The following is an 18,589-nucleotide window of genomic DNA, read 5'->3' as shown; positions in this document are numbered from 1 at the left end:
CCTCCACAGAGCACTTTCAGACCCATTATAGCCCTTTTGATCTTTACAATTCTACTGAAAGGTACTCTTGCCAGCGCTTGCGAGATGAAGGATCCAGAACCAACGCGATGAAATAGTCCCCACATTGGTGCAGAGCCAGCACTGGAAGCTGGGGCTGCCTGGTCCCCAATTCGTGCTTGACTGTTCTCTTCCACCCAGACATCTCCTGTAAGTGCCTACTATGTGCCGGGTCTGGAGCCAGGCACTGGGGATCTAGAGATAAAAATGCCACCGCCCCTCTGGCATGCAAGAGAAGACAGACCCTGGGGCCTTAGCAGAGACAGCAGCCAACCTGTTGCTGAATCTCATTTGAAACTTCCATCAGGCCAGGGCCCGGGCCCCACCAGCCAGGCTGCAGGTCCAGCTGGAAAGGCGTCTGGTTCCCCATATCCCATTTCGCAACCTCAAGTCAAGCCCAATATGGGATTCTTCCATGAGCTGTCAGGAGGGATTCATCAGCGGAGGTCTGGCCTTCCCAGGGACTCTCCAGGTGAGCAGCCTGAGTGCCTTCAAGTCGCCCTCTGTCTCTGTGAGTCATCCACCAAGAGCACATTTGCTCACAAAATGTTTGCATCGGAAGAGAGCACTCAGAGGCACCCATTCCTCCCCTCCATGCTGTTTTCCCAGCTGACAGATTTGCAACCGCGTGATGCTCTTTCTTTCTGCACGGCGAGCACACATCCCCCCTCCTGCATGGTCTAAAGCTCTCTGGACAGTTGCCCGGTGGACAAGGCCCCCGCTGCACTCAGGCTCGGAGGGAGGAGGCAGGAGGGCCTCTCAGTGAAACAGGCACAGGAAATGTCACACCCCAGAAGTTGCATGCAGGGGTCCGGAAGAGAGGGTCACGGGACCATCTCATACATTCTAATAATGCCAAGCGGACCTCTCACAACCCATGCACGTAGAAGGGAACATCAGGTGAACCACTCTTTAGCTGTAGGACCTTGGACGAGATATTTAGCCTCCCAGAGCCTCAGTTTTCTCATCTGCACACTGGGCGGAATAAGGCCAACTTCAGCGGGCTTTGTGAGCTGGAAAGGACAGAAAGGGTATAGAGCAGTCGGCATAATGCTTGACTTGTGGTCAATGCTCAGTGACTGTTCCTTCTTCCCCTTCCACCCCAAAAGTTGTCTCTAAGGAGAATGATACTAAGGATGTCTTAAAAGAAATGGTGGCCTCCTGGTTGGGAAGAGGTGAGAAGTGGTTCCCAAGGGGCCATGTTCCCTGGGCTTCTTGGTTTCCAGGAATAGCACCCACCACCACACGGGGGTGCTTTCACAGGTATTTGTTGTAATTGTAGGGAAAAACACTCATGCACAGGAAGGAGAGAACTAGTCAGAAATTCCATTGCAGGAACTGATGAACGAGCAAGCAGAGATTTTAATAAGATACAGTCCTTGCCTTCAAAGAGCTGACCGTCTCTGGCAGCCCCCTTCCGCCTCCCTCCCCCTGCTGTGTTTTGTCTTCAAACAGGCTCATTGCAACTTCAGGAAACAAAAAGTCAGGTTCATTTTGTTTCCTGGAAGCCCGGTGACCCATTTAACAGACGTTCTCACTTCCCAATCGTGTGAAACGTGTTTTAGGAGTTTGAAAGAGGCAAACCAAACAAATTAGACTAAATGGTTGGCTTTAATACACATTCTTTGGGAAACAGCCTAATGAGGAATTTCAGTAACTCATTGAGGGGAAACTCAGTCAACTCGGTAGGGGGGCACTGGTGTGGAGAAGGAAAAACTGAATTTTGGAGGCATTTTGGAGCAGTACAATTTCATTTCCTTCAAGGGTAATAAGCAAGAACAGACAAGAAACCCACCGCCTAGAAGCCCTAAAGGTCAGGATTAATGAGGGGGCTGGATGGTCTGAAGCTTGCAGGCTTAGCCGTGTGCTGGTGAACGGGTATTTCAACAACCCTTGAGGAACTTATACATAATTTATTTTCTTAAGTAGGTACATGGTGTAGAAATATTGTTTGCACTATTAATTGAACCAGAAAACTGTGTCTGCGTGGGTATCAGCCATTCTTAACCTTTCCCAGCAAGGGCTCCAATTTCCATTTCCCAGACTCTGTAAGGCAAGGGACCCCAGCAGGTCATGCCAATCCTGGATACTTGCACCCCAGGCCAGCATGGGCTGCCAATCTGTCCCGTATTCCTGGACGCAATGCCCTGAGAAGGGGATCCCAGCCATTAGTTCCAGCCCCTGGCGTGGGCATACAGCAGGCTTCAGAGGAAGAGCACAGACCCAAGCTATCAAGCCCAGGTCAGATCTCGGCTCTGTCCCCAAGCTAGCTGTGTGACCCAGAGCAGGTCACTTCACCTCTGTGGACCTTAGACTCCCATATGAAAAAGAGAGGTTTGGATGAGAAGATGCTTGCCCTTTTCCAGGATGCCTCTGACTCTGAGATACAACCCCCTCCTACCAGGTGGGAGAGCCCTGTGTTAGCAAGCTCTAATTTCACCGGTTGGCTTGGACCGGAACAGATTGGGAGTGGGGCTGGTATTAGAGCCGTAGCTACAAGGGACAGGGGGCAAAGAGCACAAGCTTCAGAAGTAGGCAAAGACGAATTTTGCCCTGAGCTCTCCACTGACCAGCTCTGTGACCTGGCTCAGCCCCTCTGGGCCTTGACTTTCTTATCTGTAAAATGGGGGTGATAATACCAACCTTGGGGGCTCTTAGCATATAGTAGCGACGGCAGCGATAAAGTCAACGGTACCCCAGGGAGGGTAGCAAACTCCAGAGCTACTCTAAGAGTTACAGGACGGCAGTGAGACCTTCTCCCCATCCCCACATCTGTGTTCCTTTTGTTTAGAATGTGTCAACTTCAGATTGGTGGGATCTTTTCACTTTACCAATAACTGGTCACAGTTCAGTTGGAATTCACGTATAGATTTTCAAAGTGGAAGGTACGCATGGCAACGTCTCTCTGTCTCCTCCAGAACTCCATGGTGCCCGTTATCTCCTGGGCTGCCCAGGGCTTCAGCAACAGGCTTAGCAGCATTAAGGAGTAAGCAGTCAGTGGCACAGGGAGGTCTTCATCTCCTCTAACTACTTTGAGATGAGCTCGGTATTTAGGGACTTAAGCAGAGAGGACAGGAAGCCTCAATCCCCACATTCAATTCATCTCGGCCTCCCTACCCACAACCCAAATGAAAAGGAGAAACATAGTGACTCCTTCCCTGGTATGGATTCATAACTAGTCAAGATGTCTAGTACATAATCCTCCAAACCAGCCCACTTATGTCCTGCCATTTAGGCCATGAACCACGAGGCAAGGTTATCTTGCTGGGTTTGTCAATGAGGCAATGCACCGGGGACAGAAAATGCCATGTTCAGGACCATGGACTTGACAGGTGAGAGAGCTGTCTTGATCGAATCCTGTCTGGCCCCAAATCCCAGGCTTCCTTCCTTGTGACTTCCCTGCTGATTAAAGTCTCACCCACAAGTCCCAGCTCTACTACCTACCTCCTGAGCAGCCTCTGTCTCTTCAACCGTGAAATGGGGACATAATCACAAGATGCTTCCACATCAGGGGAACTGGACCATAATTAGGGAAGAGAGAACACCTATGGAAATGCCAAGCAGGGCCCTGCACAGAGTAGAGGATCAGGAATGGTTGGTTTCCTCTCCTTCATGGGGCCACTGGGCCCATAGGCAGTCTAAGCTGTAACACACTGTGCAAATGTTAGCAATGAAGATTAATTTCACAGGACTCATCTTTATCTCAGGATCCCACATACCCCTCACCCCCTGCGGCCTGCTCCCTCCTGGAGATCCAGGTTTGAAATGTATACCTTTAACTCTTACAAACCAATGCAACTGACTGTAATTCTAGACTCTTAGCAACCCAGTGGGTCCAACCCTGCCATCCGCGATGGGGCTGTCAGCACTTAACGGGAGCGCAGAGCGATGCCTGGGAGGATGGCAGGTCTGAAGCAACAGCGAGCTGGGCCTGACAGTCTGGACTTAAATAAATTGTATTTCCTGGCTGGGGACGATAAGACAAGACATCTGAAGCGTGTGTTACACTTACACATCATTATGCTCCCGAAATGGGGAAGGAGAGCTGCATCTTGTCCCAAGTTTGTAGCAAAATTGTGCAGTGTATACATAGCTCTCAGGCCTTTGATGTTGAGCAGAGAGGAAAATAATCCTCTCGGAAACACCAGGCAAAGCCGGGGGCTCCGCAGCACAGTGAGGGAGGCTGGGAGAGGCGTGCAGCCAGCACGAGCCTACTGCTGTCTCTGAGCCCCTTCTCCTGCCCCCATGAAGGTAGACTCTCTTAGCTCCCGAAAGGATTATTTCCTCTAATACCCTCATGCAGAAGCAAGCAAAAATGCTTAGGTACAATGAAGTGGGAAGCTGAGAAGGGCCTCAGCGGACAAAGGGAGGAGAGGGAGGGGAGGAAGGGGAAGAAGGGGAGGGAGGGGGAAAAGGGGAGGGTGGGGAGGGAGGGTGGGACAAGTGTCAAAAAGGCTGGCCAGTGCCGAAGGATGCCTCCCAGAGGTGGGCAAGTCAGACTCTTAGCAACCCAGTGGGTCCAATCTGCCAATCTGTCCCGTATTCCTGGATGCAATGCCCTGAGAAGGGGATCCCGGCCATTAGTTCCACCCCCTGGCGTGGGCATACAGCAGGCTTTAGAGGAAGAGCACACCCGGGAGTCCCTTTGTTTATTCAACAAAACAGACACAGTCCCTACCCTCTCAGAGCTTGCAGTCTAGCGAAGACATGTCCAAGAAGCAGCCACACGGATAATCAGCTAGTTACATGCTTTGATATGCACCATAAAGGGACAAAAGGGGAAGTGCGAGGTTATAAGACAGGACGTCCCAATTGAAATGGAGGCTGGGAGCGGGGACACGGGGAGAGACTGACACCACGGGCCCCTGCAGGAGCCACCCCCAGGGCCCAGGGTGGGTAGCAGCCCCGGTGAGGGGGCAGCCAAGGATGGGGAGTGAGTCTCCATCACTGCCACCGCAAAGACTCGTCTGGTCCCTCCTCTGTAGGGGAGATTTGGATGCCTGAGGCTTTGGCAGTGCCAGCCCAGTGCCCGACACAGAGCAGGCACCGTGTCAATGACCAGCTGAAGGGAGCAAGCCCCCAGAGCCTCCATCTCCTGTTGGAAGTGGGGAAGCTGAGGGAGGCTTCTGTAAAGGAAGTTCAGACTAAACCTGTCCTCACTGCACAGCCTTGGGCAAGTTTCTTTCTCCCTGCCAAGTCCCCATTTCCTTCCCCGTGAAGTAAGGCAGGTTGGCAAGATGGTCTGCAAGACCCCTCGGAGCTTCCGCGCCTTGTCATCCCCCTCGGAAGCTCACGGAGTGTGGATGCCCTCTCTCGACCCCACCCACCCTGCATGTCTGGGATCAGAGACACTGGGCTGGGTCCACCCTTGGCCCCAGTGGGTAGGGAGTCACATTCTAACCCCAGCCAGATACTCTGGAGTTCAATTACCAAGTGTGGGGGATGGGGGAATTGGAATTTGCAATAATCCAGTGCAAAGCTGCAACGTACTTTTACTTATGAATCACCTCATATAGATAGGTAGTTCATATTAGAATCAGTTTTGGAGCCATCAAGCCTATTTAGTGGATCTACAAAGAAAAATCCTAGTAGAACACCCAGAAGTCACCCCAGATGTGTTCAAGCCCTTGCCAAGGATGTGCTAAATGTAACATTCTCTCCTCTGTTCATTATGGTGGTCCCAGGGAACATCTCTCTGGAGGACAAATTCGTTAGCCAAGTCTGGTTGCTATAAACAATAACAATGATAAAGCTCAGGGGTTTTTTTTTGGAAAATCATGTTCCAGCTGTCCTACCCCACCATGAAGCTAGGGGAGCAGGGCTTGGCGGTCCTGAAACAGTGCGGCAGGTCAGGGACTCAGACATTTTATATAGTGAAGAAAACGTGAACTCTGATGTTTTGCCGGGGCTTCCCACGGGTCCTGAAGGCAGGTAGCAGGCTTTGTACTTCTTTGCAATCCCCATAATCCTCGCACATAGGAGGAGCCCATGCCTATGACTACTGATGGGCTGATGGAAAAAGCAAGGCACAGAGAAAGAGACTAGGGCTCAGAAAGGTCCCAGTGACAAAGACCCAGGAGAGCACAGCCAGAAAGAGCATGCATATTAGACATTCATGGATTTCATATCTCAGCATCTCTACTTAATAGCTGTGTGACCTTAGGCAAGTCACTTAGCATCTCTGGGCCTCAGTTTCCTCCTCTGCACTATGGGAGCAGAAATTTCCAGAACAGTCATGGTTGCAAGAGTTAAAGGAGATAACATAGGTGAGTGTCTAGCAGAGTGTCTGGCACATCGTAGAAGCTTCTCTTCCTTCCTTCCATCTGACTGTCAAGATCTGCATAAGAAAGGCAGCCTCCAGCACTTGCCCCTGTGATTTATCTGCCCCCACACTGAAGAGTGGGAGGCCAGAGAACCCCCCCCACCCCACACCGTGGCCTCCATGCTGCAGGCAGGGCAGCTCAGTGGAAGCAAGGCCAAGGAGAGGTCTGGTCCCAAACCTCAGTGGCTACAGGAACCCAATACAATTGGCCTGGCTCTCTTCCAGCCAATTTTGCCAGATGTAATTTGGCTTCTGCTCGAGGATCCAAAGCAGTTATGTAAGCATAATAACCCATAGCATTTGTAGAAAGCTTTTATGGTTCTCAAAACACGTTGTGCTTGTATTACCCCAGCTGATCTTCTCGGTAACCTTGAGAAGTAGTTAAGGAAAGGGCAAGAACTCCCATTTTATAGATGGAGAAGTTGAGGCTTGGAGGGTTTATTTGGTTCATGACTAATGAGTGGCAGCATCAAACTTGGACAAAGATCTCTGCATTCCTTGCCTTGGGTTCTTCCCACACCATCACACCATCGCACTACATCATTGTAATCATGTAATCATCAGGCAAAAGTGGCCCAAATACCTACTGGGTGCCAGGCCATGTAGTAAGTCCTTGGATTCAGAAGTGAGAGGCAGAGTCAAGTTCAGGAGAGATGTAGAACCAACTATTTGGGATGTGATAACTGTCATGGTGAAGGAGCCAGGGGAACAGGGAGGAAGGACGTAGCCCAACTTGGTCCAGGGACTCAGGAAGGCTTCCTGGAGGAGGAGATGCATCAGTCCCATCTAACATCCCTAACAACAGTTAGGAAGAGGAGTGAGAGGAGTTGCAGATAGCAAAAGCAGCAAATAGAAAGAGGTGTGTGAACCAGCAGGTTGTTTGATCTGATTCCATCCACCCTACTGAGGACTCACTCATTCCTTCATTCATTCAACATATATTTCTGGAGCACCCCCGTGTGCCAGGTACCATACACAGCGAATAAGCAGATGTAGTCCCTGAATACACAGAGTTTCCCTTCTAGTGGATTCCCATGGACACGGATGGGGAAAGGTAGGATGAAGTGGGCAGAGGGCATCTGTATGGTGGGCCTGGATTTAAGCCTATGGGTGCTGGGGATCACTGATGAATTTTAAGCACAGGATTAGCAAAGTGAGGTTTGCATTTCAGAAAGTAGGAGCCACAGCGAAGTTAAAGTACGGGCTCAAGGAGGCGGTCTGGAATCCAGGAGCCCAGGCAAGCAATGAATGGGTCCTGAGTTATGGCAGTGCCTTAGGAAAAAGGCAGAATGCATGCCGGATGTAGAAACAGCCTTGACAGGCCTTTCTGGTTAGTTGGACATGGAGGTGAGGAAGAGTGGACAGCCACTCTGAGGGTCTGGCTCAAACCTCTTAGAAGGGGGTGATGCTATTCCCTGGGACAGGAGTGCAGCAGAACCATCTGGTGGGGCGGGGAACCTGAGGAAGTTTGTTCCCACTGGGACTCACTGAGTGTCTGGGGACTCTGGGTCCCCCTGAAGTCACATTCATCAGGCACTGTGATCAGTGAGTCTGAAGTCCAGGAGAGAGCTCAGGACTGGAGGTACAGATTGGCCTACAAATGATGTTCAACATTTGGAAGATGGACAGGACCACCCGGAGCAGGGGGTGTCCAGGGGGAGAAGACACCAGATCCCATCGCAACAAACCCCAAAATGTGTCCATATTTTTCTTTGATACCTGAATCCTGCTTGGCAAAAGTCAGGCCATTAGCCACAGTGAAGAATCATGGCTCCTCCAGAGGGCTTGACTGGGATGGACCATGGGGACTCTGGCCTGATGTCATCTCACCTCTTAGGTCTCAACAGTCTCTAGTCTGAAGTCACTCATGTGATTCTCTCCTTCTCCTCTCTCCCTCAGGTGTTTACAAAATATGGAAAGTGTTACATGTTTAACTCAGGCGAGGATGGCAAACCTCTGCTCACCACGGTCAAGGGCGGGACAGGCAACGGGCTGGAGATCATGCTGGACATTCAGCAAGATGAGTACCTGCCCATCTGGGGAGAGACAGGTGAGCTGGGTATGGGGACCGGGGCTGTGGGTGATGGCAGAGGGGTACAGAACTCTGAAAGATCGGTTTGCTTTGGGTGGGCTGTCTTGGCCTGGGCTTTGAAGGACGGCTCTCCATCAGCAGGACTACAACATAGAGGTGAAGAGTAGGGATGTCCCTCATGGACTGTGATACTCAGGGCTTCCTCAGATTTCAGTAGATGGGAGAGGGGCAGATGACAGGAATACTGGAAAGGGAAGGCAGATTGGCTGACGGGGTTGTTGGGAAGGAGGCATGGAGAAGATATGATTGTGCAGGCGGGTGGCTTGATTTCAGGAGAAGAGGAAGACATGGACCATCTCCTTCCTCTTCCAACCATTTTGACTACCCCAACCCAGCCAGGAGGGCCAGCAGAAGGGAAAACATCTCTTCCCACTAGGGGAAGGTGGAGGAGCTTGCTGGGTTGGAAAGCCAAAGGGCATGGACTCAGGGACCTGGCACCAGGCCTGCATGAGCCTCTGGGGGACCTGTGTGTACAGGCCCCTGAGTAAGTTCATCCACACATTCATCTGTGTATTTATTCAGCAAGCTATTCATTAGCCATGTGTATGTCGGGCTTTGCACCACAGTAAGGACATTAAGGTGAAAAAGACCAGGTCCTTGACCACAGCCTAGAGGAGGAGACACACGATTACAGTCCAGTGTGACATGAGTGTACCTGCACGAGGAGGACAGCGGCCTCCTCCTGGGTGGGGTGGGGTGGTGGGTGTTCAGGGAAAGCATCATGGTGCCCCGGGCATTTGAACAGAGTCTTGGGATTATCCTGGATTATACAGGAGGGTCCTCACAAGAGGGGTGCAGGAAGATCAGACAGAGGAGAAGGTGAGGGAAGCAGAGATTGGAGTGATAAAGCCAGTAAGCCTAGGGACGCTAGTGGCTTCTAGAATTCCCCCAAGTGGAGAAAGTAAAGAGGTGCCCAAGAGTGGGACATGGTTGCAAAGTAGACCCAAAGCAAGAGTAGTGTTGTGTTCAGGGTGTCATAGTGGGGAGTGGGTAAGGGGGTCAAGGATAAGCCTGGGGAGGGGCCTCCATGGGAGAGGAGAAGGGAGAGAAGATTCTAGCAAGAAGGACACCCTGGGCCCTCAGATTAGAGCTGAGGTGAGTGAAGGCCAAGTAGCCCAGCCCCCACCTCTTCCAACCCCCACCCCATGACTCCTGGAGCAGCCCCCCAATCCTGAGCTCTGGCCCTGACCATGCCCAGGCATTCCAGGCTTCTGAGAGCAGCCAATGCTTCCACCCCGGGAATGACTGACTACAAATTCTAAGCTCCCTCCACCACCACTCTCCTTCCATGACTCTGGCTCGATCTCCCTGTGGGGAGAGGTGAGCATGACCACTTCCCTCACTGTGTGGTGGTCCTCCTGCTCCTACAATCACGGAGTAAAATGGTCACCACACACATCACTCCAACAATGCCTTCTGGTGGCTCACCTCAGGCTGAATCCAGGCCATCTGCTGCTTACCGAGGAGATGCCTGGTTGGCTCCATCCACTTCTTTAAATTCAGTGCCCCTGCCTTCCAGCAAACAGAGGGTGGTCTGGGTTTGTGCTGAGCTCTGGCATCCCCGAGAGCTGACCAGCTGAGCTTGGCTTTCCAGAACATCCCTGAGACCAGTCTGTGTCCTGGGACCATGGGCATCTGTAGACAGCCCTGAGTCCTAGGAACTGGGTCTTTGTCTCCCAAAAGAAGCTCTGCCTTGCAGACACTGGAACATCTTTGCTTACTGAACCATCTGTGGAAAAGGGAGAAACAGTCAATAAAATAGGTCCTGAAGACCTCATACCCACACTCTGACTACCGGTTAGTTATCTTTGCATGGTGATGGTGGATTTCCTGCCCTCGATTTGGGAGCAAAAGCAAACATGTACACCCACACATGCACACACTCACACAATGCCAGGCACCTCGTCACACATTCTCTACGCAGCACAGCTCCCTGTGGGGTCTGACCTTAGGTTGGAGCACTGGCCGCTGATAGCCCCTGTGGTTCCAACCACAGGACCTACCCTCTGGGAATACGCATTCTGCCTCCTGAAGCCGTAGATGGATATAGCAGGAGAGCTCTGAGATCATCTCTTCCAGCCAATCCCCTTGCTCCTTGGTTGAGGGAGAACTGAGGCCTGGTGTGGTGAGCTTCTAGACATCACGCAGGAAAGTCATGGCCAAGCCAGGGCTCTACTGACTCAAGCTTTCTGACCACCAGTTAGCCCCAGTTGACCATAATCGTGCTCAAGGACCTGCTGTGTGCCTAACACCATGTAGGGCATGGTCAGAGAGGCAGAAGACACCAGACCCTGCCTCTCAGGAGCTTATCATCTCAGTAGGCAGCCAAGCACCACACAGAACCCACAAGAGGACAGCTTTGCTCCTGCTGGCAGCTTGAGCTATCCTTTACAACCCATCAGCCCCCTCACTTAAACCATGGCCTCCGGGGCTAGGTGGCTGGGGAAGGAGGCTGCATGAAGAAAAAGGGACTGAGAGCAAGGGCAGGGGCCAGAAGAAACTGGTCAGAGGAGAGACTAGTCGGTGCTGTCCAATAGAACGTTCTGCAGAAATGGAGGGAACGCTCTCTAGGGGCACTGTCCAGTCCAGTCACCACAAGGGTGCTTTTGAAATGTGCTCATGGGAATGAGGAACTGAGTTTAATAGCATGTCATTTTGATTAATTTAAATTGTCACGGGTTGGGGGTGGCTAGCGGCTACCACATTGGGGAGCACAGCTTCAGACTGCTCTTGTCGGTTTCTTGCATGTTTGCCTCTACAGCCAGCTCCCACAGTCTTCTGGGACTGTAATATTCCTCAGTTCTGGCCTTCCCCCCACCAAGGCCATGAGGGGTAGAGAGGGCCCTTAATCCCCACTTACCAGGGAAAGAGGCTGAGGTTAGGCGACTTCACCCTGGCCACCCAGCCTGATGGCCTGAATCCTTACATCCAGGCTCTCTCAACTGGACATTTCTTCAGGCTGAGAAGTCACTGAGCAATGAGCACCTCTTGGACACTCTGGTCACTTCAAAACCTCTTGTGTCCTGGGCTGGTGAGGAGTGAGCTCCATGGGGGTAGGAGTGAGGGGTACACACCTATTGAAGGATGAGAGGTGGACTCTGACAGGTGAGAGTTGCTTGTTCGTGAGGCCACCTGAGGAAGCATGGCCATCTTGCTCCTTGCTCTTTGCTCCAAAGGACTTTGGGAACCATGAGGCCTAGTCCTGCCATGATCTTCAAGAGGAAGTCTGCCTTCTGGCCCTCCAAACCCTGTGGCCCCACAGACACCATCTTCCTTCCTTGGCATTTCTGCCTCCTCTCAATTCCCAAGTCTTCGTTGGAGATACCTGGGTGATGGCGGAGAAGAGAGGAGTTGAAATATGGTGGTTGAGGGAGTAGCCACAGACAGCTTGATGGCAGGCAGTGTAGTAGGACAGGAAAGTGCCATTACAGAGTCAGACCCAAGATGAAATCCCCAGCTCTTCCTTTACCAGCTATGTGGCTGAGGACACGTGAATGGGTCCCCATGTCCTTATGCCTAATAGAGGTCAACCACACGAATAAACTGATAGATTTTTGGGATGGCTGAAGGAAGCACATGATAACTCTCTGCAGACTGTAGGCAGTGGAAGGGTGATAATGATGACCATGGTGGTGGGGGGTGGGGATCGTCAAACTGTCCCAGAGCCAGAGCCTATGCTAAATATCCCAATCCTGTAACAGAGGTCCTGAAGTAACTCAACATCCGTGAATCTCATTCTGCTCAAAGCAGAGCCTCTGGGACACCCTTGCGTTGCCTCATGGATGGCTTCATTGCTCAGAAATTTAAGGGAGCAGTGAGCGAACCACTCCTTCGGGTGTAATTCTGGCAGAGAGGGAGGACCTTTGATGCCTGAGAGATTTTGACAAAGGTACCCCCTTTGAGTTCCCCCCAGCCCTATGGGCTCACACTTAGTGAAGCAAGATGACTATGAGAATTATCAAGTATCCTTTCCTCCAGGCTGACAACACACCACACCACACCAGGATGCCCTCTTGCCCAAACAACCTTATGCACATCACCCTGGAATGAAGCTATTTTATTTTATTTTAAGACTTTATTTATTTGATAGAGAAAGAGATCACAAGCGGGCAGAGAGGCAGGCGGGGGTGGGGGGGAAGCAGGCTCCCTGCTGAGCAGAGAGCCCGATGCGGAGCTCGATCCCAGGACCCTGGGATCATGACCTGAGCCGAACGCAGAGGCTTAACCTATTGAGCCACCCAGGGGCCCGGAACTGTGCCATTTTAAAGAAGACGGGATCTGTCCCATATGGACCTCATCAGTATGGGCCCTGTGGAAGGTCGAGATTGGGGATATTCCATGTCACAGGAATAGCAAGGATCTGGGGACCCTGCTTAGACAAAGTGAAACACATTTATTCATTGCGGGGATTCTTAAACGTGCTACGTCATGAACATCTGAGTAGGAATATTAAAGGCAGCCTTTATTTCCCAAATGCCTTTGACCATGGAAACCTTTCTCATGGAGGAGCTCACAAAATAGAACGAGGACAGAAAAACCGTCCTGGACTGGAGAAGTGCAGATTTCATGGCCAGCGTTTTCTAAAGGAAATTAAATTGAAGGCAGGTGGGAGGTTGTTAAAAATGAAACTCTGTGTCGATGCCTCTGAGTAACTTCAAAAGATAAAAGACATAGGCAGTGGGTTATCTAGGTTGCACACGAGAGAAACCAAATTCAAACAAGCTTAGGCATAAAAGGAATTGTATTGCCCCCAGAATCCAAGACAAACTTCAACAGCCAAACAGCAGGCGAGCAAGGATGCAGCATCAGAAAAACCAGGGCTCAGGTGCCCTCGGGGCTCTGCTTCTCCCGCCTCTCTTCTCTCTGAGTCACTTTATTCCCTCTCACTACAGACAGGTCCTTTCCACACATATTTTTTTTTCATACATGGCCGCCAATAGTTTTCTGTTTTACACGTCCCATCCCCAGCGAGAGACTATTCTGATTCTCTCCTGGGTCTCCTATTTAAAAAAAAAAAAAAAAAAAAAAAAAAAGGAAGGAAATCATTGGTTCATTGGTCAATTGGGAGTCCACGTGTGGACCAATCAGCAGTGACCAGGGGAGTGAAATCATAGAAGGATCTAAGAGTCTTGAGGAAGTTGGGTGGATGGCAGCTGGGGAAGGAGTTCCCAAGAGATAGCCCCTATGAAGGGCCATGCTGGGAGAGGTAGGGCTGAGGGTAGAGCTGAGGAAAGGATGGGTCACCTCTGAGGAAACCGGAATTGGTGTACAGAGAGCTCTTAAATGAACTCAGATTCTAGAGAGATAGGCTCAAAAGTTGGAAAGACCACAGATAAGCCTCCTCCCTTTCTCCTCTCCCTCTTGCCTTCATTCACCCCCTGCAAAAACACTTTTTATTGAATATAATTTGCCTCAATTTCTCCAAATCCTAGTATTTAGAAAAATGAACCTGAGGGGCACCTGGGTGGTTCAGTCGGTTAAGCAGTCCGACTCTTGATTTCGGCTCAGGTCATGATCTCGGGATCTTGAGATCGAGCCCTGCGTTGGGCTCTGTGCCTAGTGGGGAGTCTGCTTGAGATTCTCCCTCTCCGTCTGTCCCTCCCCATGCCTGTGTGCTCTCTCTCAAATAAATATTTTCAAAAAGTGAACAGGACAGTGGAAAGCATGAATTAAGTATGCAATAAATGATTGTTGAATCGATCAGAAAAAAAAGGAAGGAAAAATGAACCTGACATTATATCTTTGAGCAAAGGAATTGTGTTGAGGGTCTATGCTTTAATGGGGGTAAATATCTGGTACTTTATTCCACCACGAGCCTCCTCACCTCCTACTCTGTCCCCTTATTCACTTGCCTCTGGCCACGCTGGCTTCCCTGGGATGCCTTGAACGCTCCAGGAACACTCTTACTTGAGGGCCTCTGCGTTCTCCAATCCCTCTGCCTAGAATTCTCTCTGCTCAGATCCGCATGACCAGCTGCCTCACCTCCACCAAGTCTTGGCTCAGAGATCACCCTCTCACGGGGGGTTACCCCAATGACTCACCCCTCCTCCTCTCCTCTGCTTCTCCTTTTCTCCATGACATGTGTCACCTTCAAAGACACCATGGGATTTACTTATTATTTGTCGGTCCCCTTCTGCTTAAACATATGCTCCAAGAGGTCAGGGATCTTGGACTGTCTGGCTCACTGATGCACACCAGGGCAGTAAATATTGGTTAATACATTCGTTGCGGGGGAGGAACCCTGTAACTGTGCACACTGACAGGTCTAGGGCAAGAGAGAAGCTGGCATTCCTGAGTGGCCCCTAGGTGCCCTGAACATTCGATTCCACGAGCTCTTTCAGTCATCCTAACCAGGTGTTGCAATCCCCACTATGAGATAAAGAAACTGGGGCCCAGAGAGGTGGAGTAAGCTTCCCAAGAACACGCATTTCATTAAGTAGCCGAACCAAGCTAAAAACCCATGCACGAACCCAAAAGCAATCCTCCTTTCACTACATGCCTTTAATGTTCAAAATGTGATTGTAAAAGAACTGCCATGAAAATAGCTCAGGGGAAAAAAAAATGGTCCAGGTGACATCTCTGAAGAGAGAATAGCAGATAATGATAAGTCTGTTAAATTTTTCCTTTTCTATTTTTCCCTCCTTTTTTTTTTTTCCTCAATAGCAGAATCCTTATATTGAACAAAAGCTTTATCACAGCCCCAGTATATAGAACAGATAAAGGTAGAACTGCCCTGGTTCACCTGGAGATGTGATTGTCCCTTGCTCACTATGGCTGACCCTGAGAAACCCTAAGGCTCCAGGGAACCCAGTTTGAAAAGCATCAGATGGACACCTCATGTTCCCAGGGTAAAAATGGTGTCCAATGGTGTGTACATCCCAGAGACCGACTCCAAACATCTCCCTCCCTTCTTTGGGCATGGTCAAAGGAGCTCATGATGTGTCTGCTGAACTCTGGGGAAGCTGGCAGTCTGGACTTCTGGTTGAACACAGTAGATTGGACAGAAGTGTTTCTGGAGTCTCCTTCCATACACCCCACCTTAATGGCCATCGTGGGTTGGTTTTTTTGTTTTTTGTTTTTTGTTTTTAAGTATAAACACACAATGACAGAGAGGATGGGAAAGAAGGCAATAGTCAACGTCAGCAAGTTTTTGGAAGATGGAAGGCAGATGGTAATTACTCAGTGTGTGGCAGACAAAGCTGAGGGATAAGGGTCTGCACTGAAAAGTCGACTAAAGCCACACAGTTCTCACCACTGAACCCCAGAAAGAGTCCAAGGCATCAGAGTTGGAGGCATCAGACAATGCTGAAGACAGGGATAAGAGAGAGGGAAAACTAGGAGGATTAGTTCAAAGCCTGTAAAAGGAGCTGTTAAGTCTCTCAGATATCCAGACAAGTACCTCTCCGCACCCCAGCACCCAATGGGATGAAACAGACCGGCTCTGGGCATGCGTAAACCAGACAGAGGTGAGGCATGAAAACAGGGAGAGGAGGTCAGGTTCTGCTTACTGAGTAGGGAGACCCCAGCCATCCTAATCTACCCTACCACCTCCAAATGGAAGTCTGGGGGAATCCCTTTTTGGAGAGACTGACAGGCTCATGAGGAAAGGTCCACATAGAATGACAGTCAGGAAGGTGTCTGGGTGGCTCAGTGGGTTAAAACCTCTGCCTTTGGCTCAGGTCATGATCCCAGGGTCCTGGGATTGAGCCCCACATCGGGCTCTCTGCTCAGCAGGGAGCCTGCTTCCTCCTCTCTGTCTCTCTGCCTGCTAATGATCTCTGCCTGTCAAATAAATAAATAAAATATTAAAAAAAAAAAAAAAAAAGAATGACAGGAATCCCCAGACATGATGGCCTGGTTAGATATCCCCCCAGAGGGAAGTCCCTTAGCAAGTCCTCCCACACCCAGGAATGACTGTGCAGCATTTAAGTCCCTCTTCATTATGAGTGGACAGCCAAAACACCTGGCTTTTGAGGGAAGCCACTAGTAGGAAAGGAACCACACCAGCCAAACAAAAATAGAAACTGTGAGGAAATAGAGATAATGATTAAAGCATAAGCTTTAGAGTCAGACAGAGCCTAAGTTCAAATCCCAGCTATACAACTTACCAGCTATGTGACCTTGGGCAAGTTACTTAACCTCTCTGACTCTGCATTCCATCACATCTAAAATAAGAATATTATTATCTGCTCTGAGAAGTTGTTAGGAAGACTGAAATGAGTTAATATTTATGAAGTACTTAGAAAAAGCCTGAATAATATTGGGCACTGTATGAGTGTTTGATAAATACAAAATGAATGCAGAGAGCAGAAGGAAACATCAAACCACTTTTTAAAAATTCTCATGAGATGAGAGATGATATTGCATCCATAAATACAAGCAATTAAAATAGGACGCTATTAAAAAGTAACATACAAAGAAAAAGTTGTGTTTTTTTTTAACTCTTAGAAATTAAAATACGATTAGATTTTTTTAAAAGTAATAATAATAAGAGGGTTGGAATTGGGGGAAATTTCCTGAAAAGTAAAATGAAAAGACAAACAGATGGAAAATGGAGAGGAAAAAAAGATATGAAAATGAGAGGGTAAATCCAGGAAGTCCGACACGCTCCTACAAAGAGTTCTAGAGCAACGAACCAGAGACAATGGAGAAGAGGACATTGGCAGAGACGTAAGACGCCCCGCCGAGGCACGTAATTAATGGCTAAAGAATTCACCACGTCCCGACCACAGAACAACCCAGAGCAAGAGGCATCCCCGCGGAATTCAGGCTAACAGAGAGGAGAGCAAACCCTCCACGTTTTTGGAGAGAAAAAACAAATCTCCTACGTAAGATCTCCACTCAGCACGAGCCGGGGCTGCTCAGCGGATGCAATTAAAACCAGAGGACACTGCGCGGAGAGGAGGGACGGGAAGTCTTTCTTTTCTAAGAATTCTCTACCCAGCAAGCTACAAATGAAGCATAAGGGTAGAAGTTGATGTCAAATATATTCCAGGGGCGCCTGGGTGGTGCAGTCAGTAAAGCCTCTGACTCTTGGTTGTGGCTCGGGTCATGATCTCGCGGTCATGAGATCCAGCTCCAGGTGGCGCTTCCTGCTCAGCTGTGAGTCTGCTTGAGATTCTCTCTCTCCCTCCCTCTCCCTTTGCCCCTCCCTCTGCTTGCATGTACGCCCTCTCTCTCTCTCTCAAATAATCTTTAAATATATATAAATATATATTCCGAATATATATATCATATAATTTCATACATAGATCAAATATATTGATATTATTTATTAATATTATATGAATTATATATCCTATATATTTCATAATATATTATATCACATATCATATATTATATTAATATAATATTAACTACATATATCTAATGGTGCTATAATCATAATTAATATGTTAATTATATTTGCATGTTAATATAATATATACATATATTAATATATACAATATATTTTTTGGCGAGAACATTTACATTCTACTCTCTTCACAGATTTCCATTATACCATACAGTGTTCTCAACCATAGTCACCATGTTTTATATTATACCCTCTGACCTTATTCATCTTGAAAGTTGGTGTCTTTTTACCAACCTCTGCCTGTTTCCCCCACCCTTACCCCCTGGCAACCACTCCTCTGTCTCTATGAGTTTGGATTTCTTTTTTTTTTTTTTTCCCCACTTCTGTGATAGATATCTAGCAAACCAAAAAACAAAACAAAAGAAAGCAAACAAAAACAAAAACACCAACAACCAAAGAGAAAAAGAAAACAGAACAGGAAACTCAAAAGACTTTTACAAGAAAAGATCGAAATCTTTAGATACTACAAGGCTGGGGTGTGGATACTATTTACCTAGTTCTGTAAAAGCTGGAGACTGGCTTAACCGAACTATCGTGTACGTCTCCAGGAGGATGGAAAGAAAAGAAACACAGCAGACCACCCCTCCCAGAAGAAGTCTACATCCTCACCTCCCATGGGAGGAATTTGGTGGCTAATACCTACAATTTTTTAAAACCAAGAAGTATCTTCGAAGCATTGATGTCCAATGCAATATGAAAGTAAATACAAGTAAATACAAGAAAAAAGTAGTTTTTTTGGTTGGAAGTAGCTGTCTCTGAAAAT

At 49.0% G+C, this 18,589-nt stretch overlaps 1 protein-coding gene across 2 annotated transcripts in view; it reads left to right on the top strand.

The window, feature by feature from the left end:
- The window catches only part of ASIC2 (acid sensing ion channel subunit 2), a 965,442-nt gene that overhangs the window by 873,496 nt on the left and 73,357 nt on the right, over positions 1–18,589 (top strand). For both annotated transcript variants that reach the window (XM_032843252.1, XM_032843251.1), the window contains exon 2: positions 8,279–8,429. In XM_032843252.1, the coding sequence (XP_032699143.1) occupies positions 8,279–8,429 (151 nt within the window). The remainder of the gene's footprint in view (positions 1–8,278; positions 8,430–18,589) is intronic.

This window comes from Lontra canadensis, unplaced genomic scaffold (genome assembly GCF_010015895.1).
Source record: "Lontra canadensis isolate GAN:19392208 unplaced genomic scaffold, GSC_riverotter_1.0 scaffold137, whole genome shotgun sequence".
NCBI lineage: Eukaryota > Metazoa > Chordata > Mammalia > Carnivora > Mustelidae > Lontra > Lontra canadensis.
The sequence above is the reverse complement of the archived record's forward strand: the minus strand, read 5'-3'. Positions and strand labels throughout refer to the sequence as shown.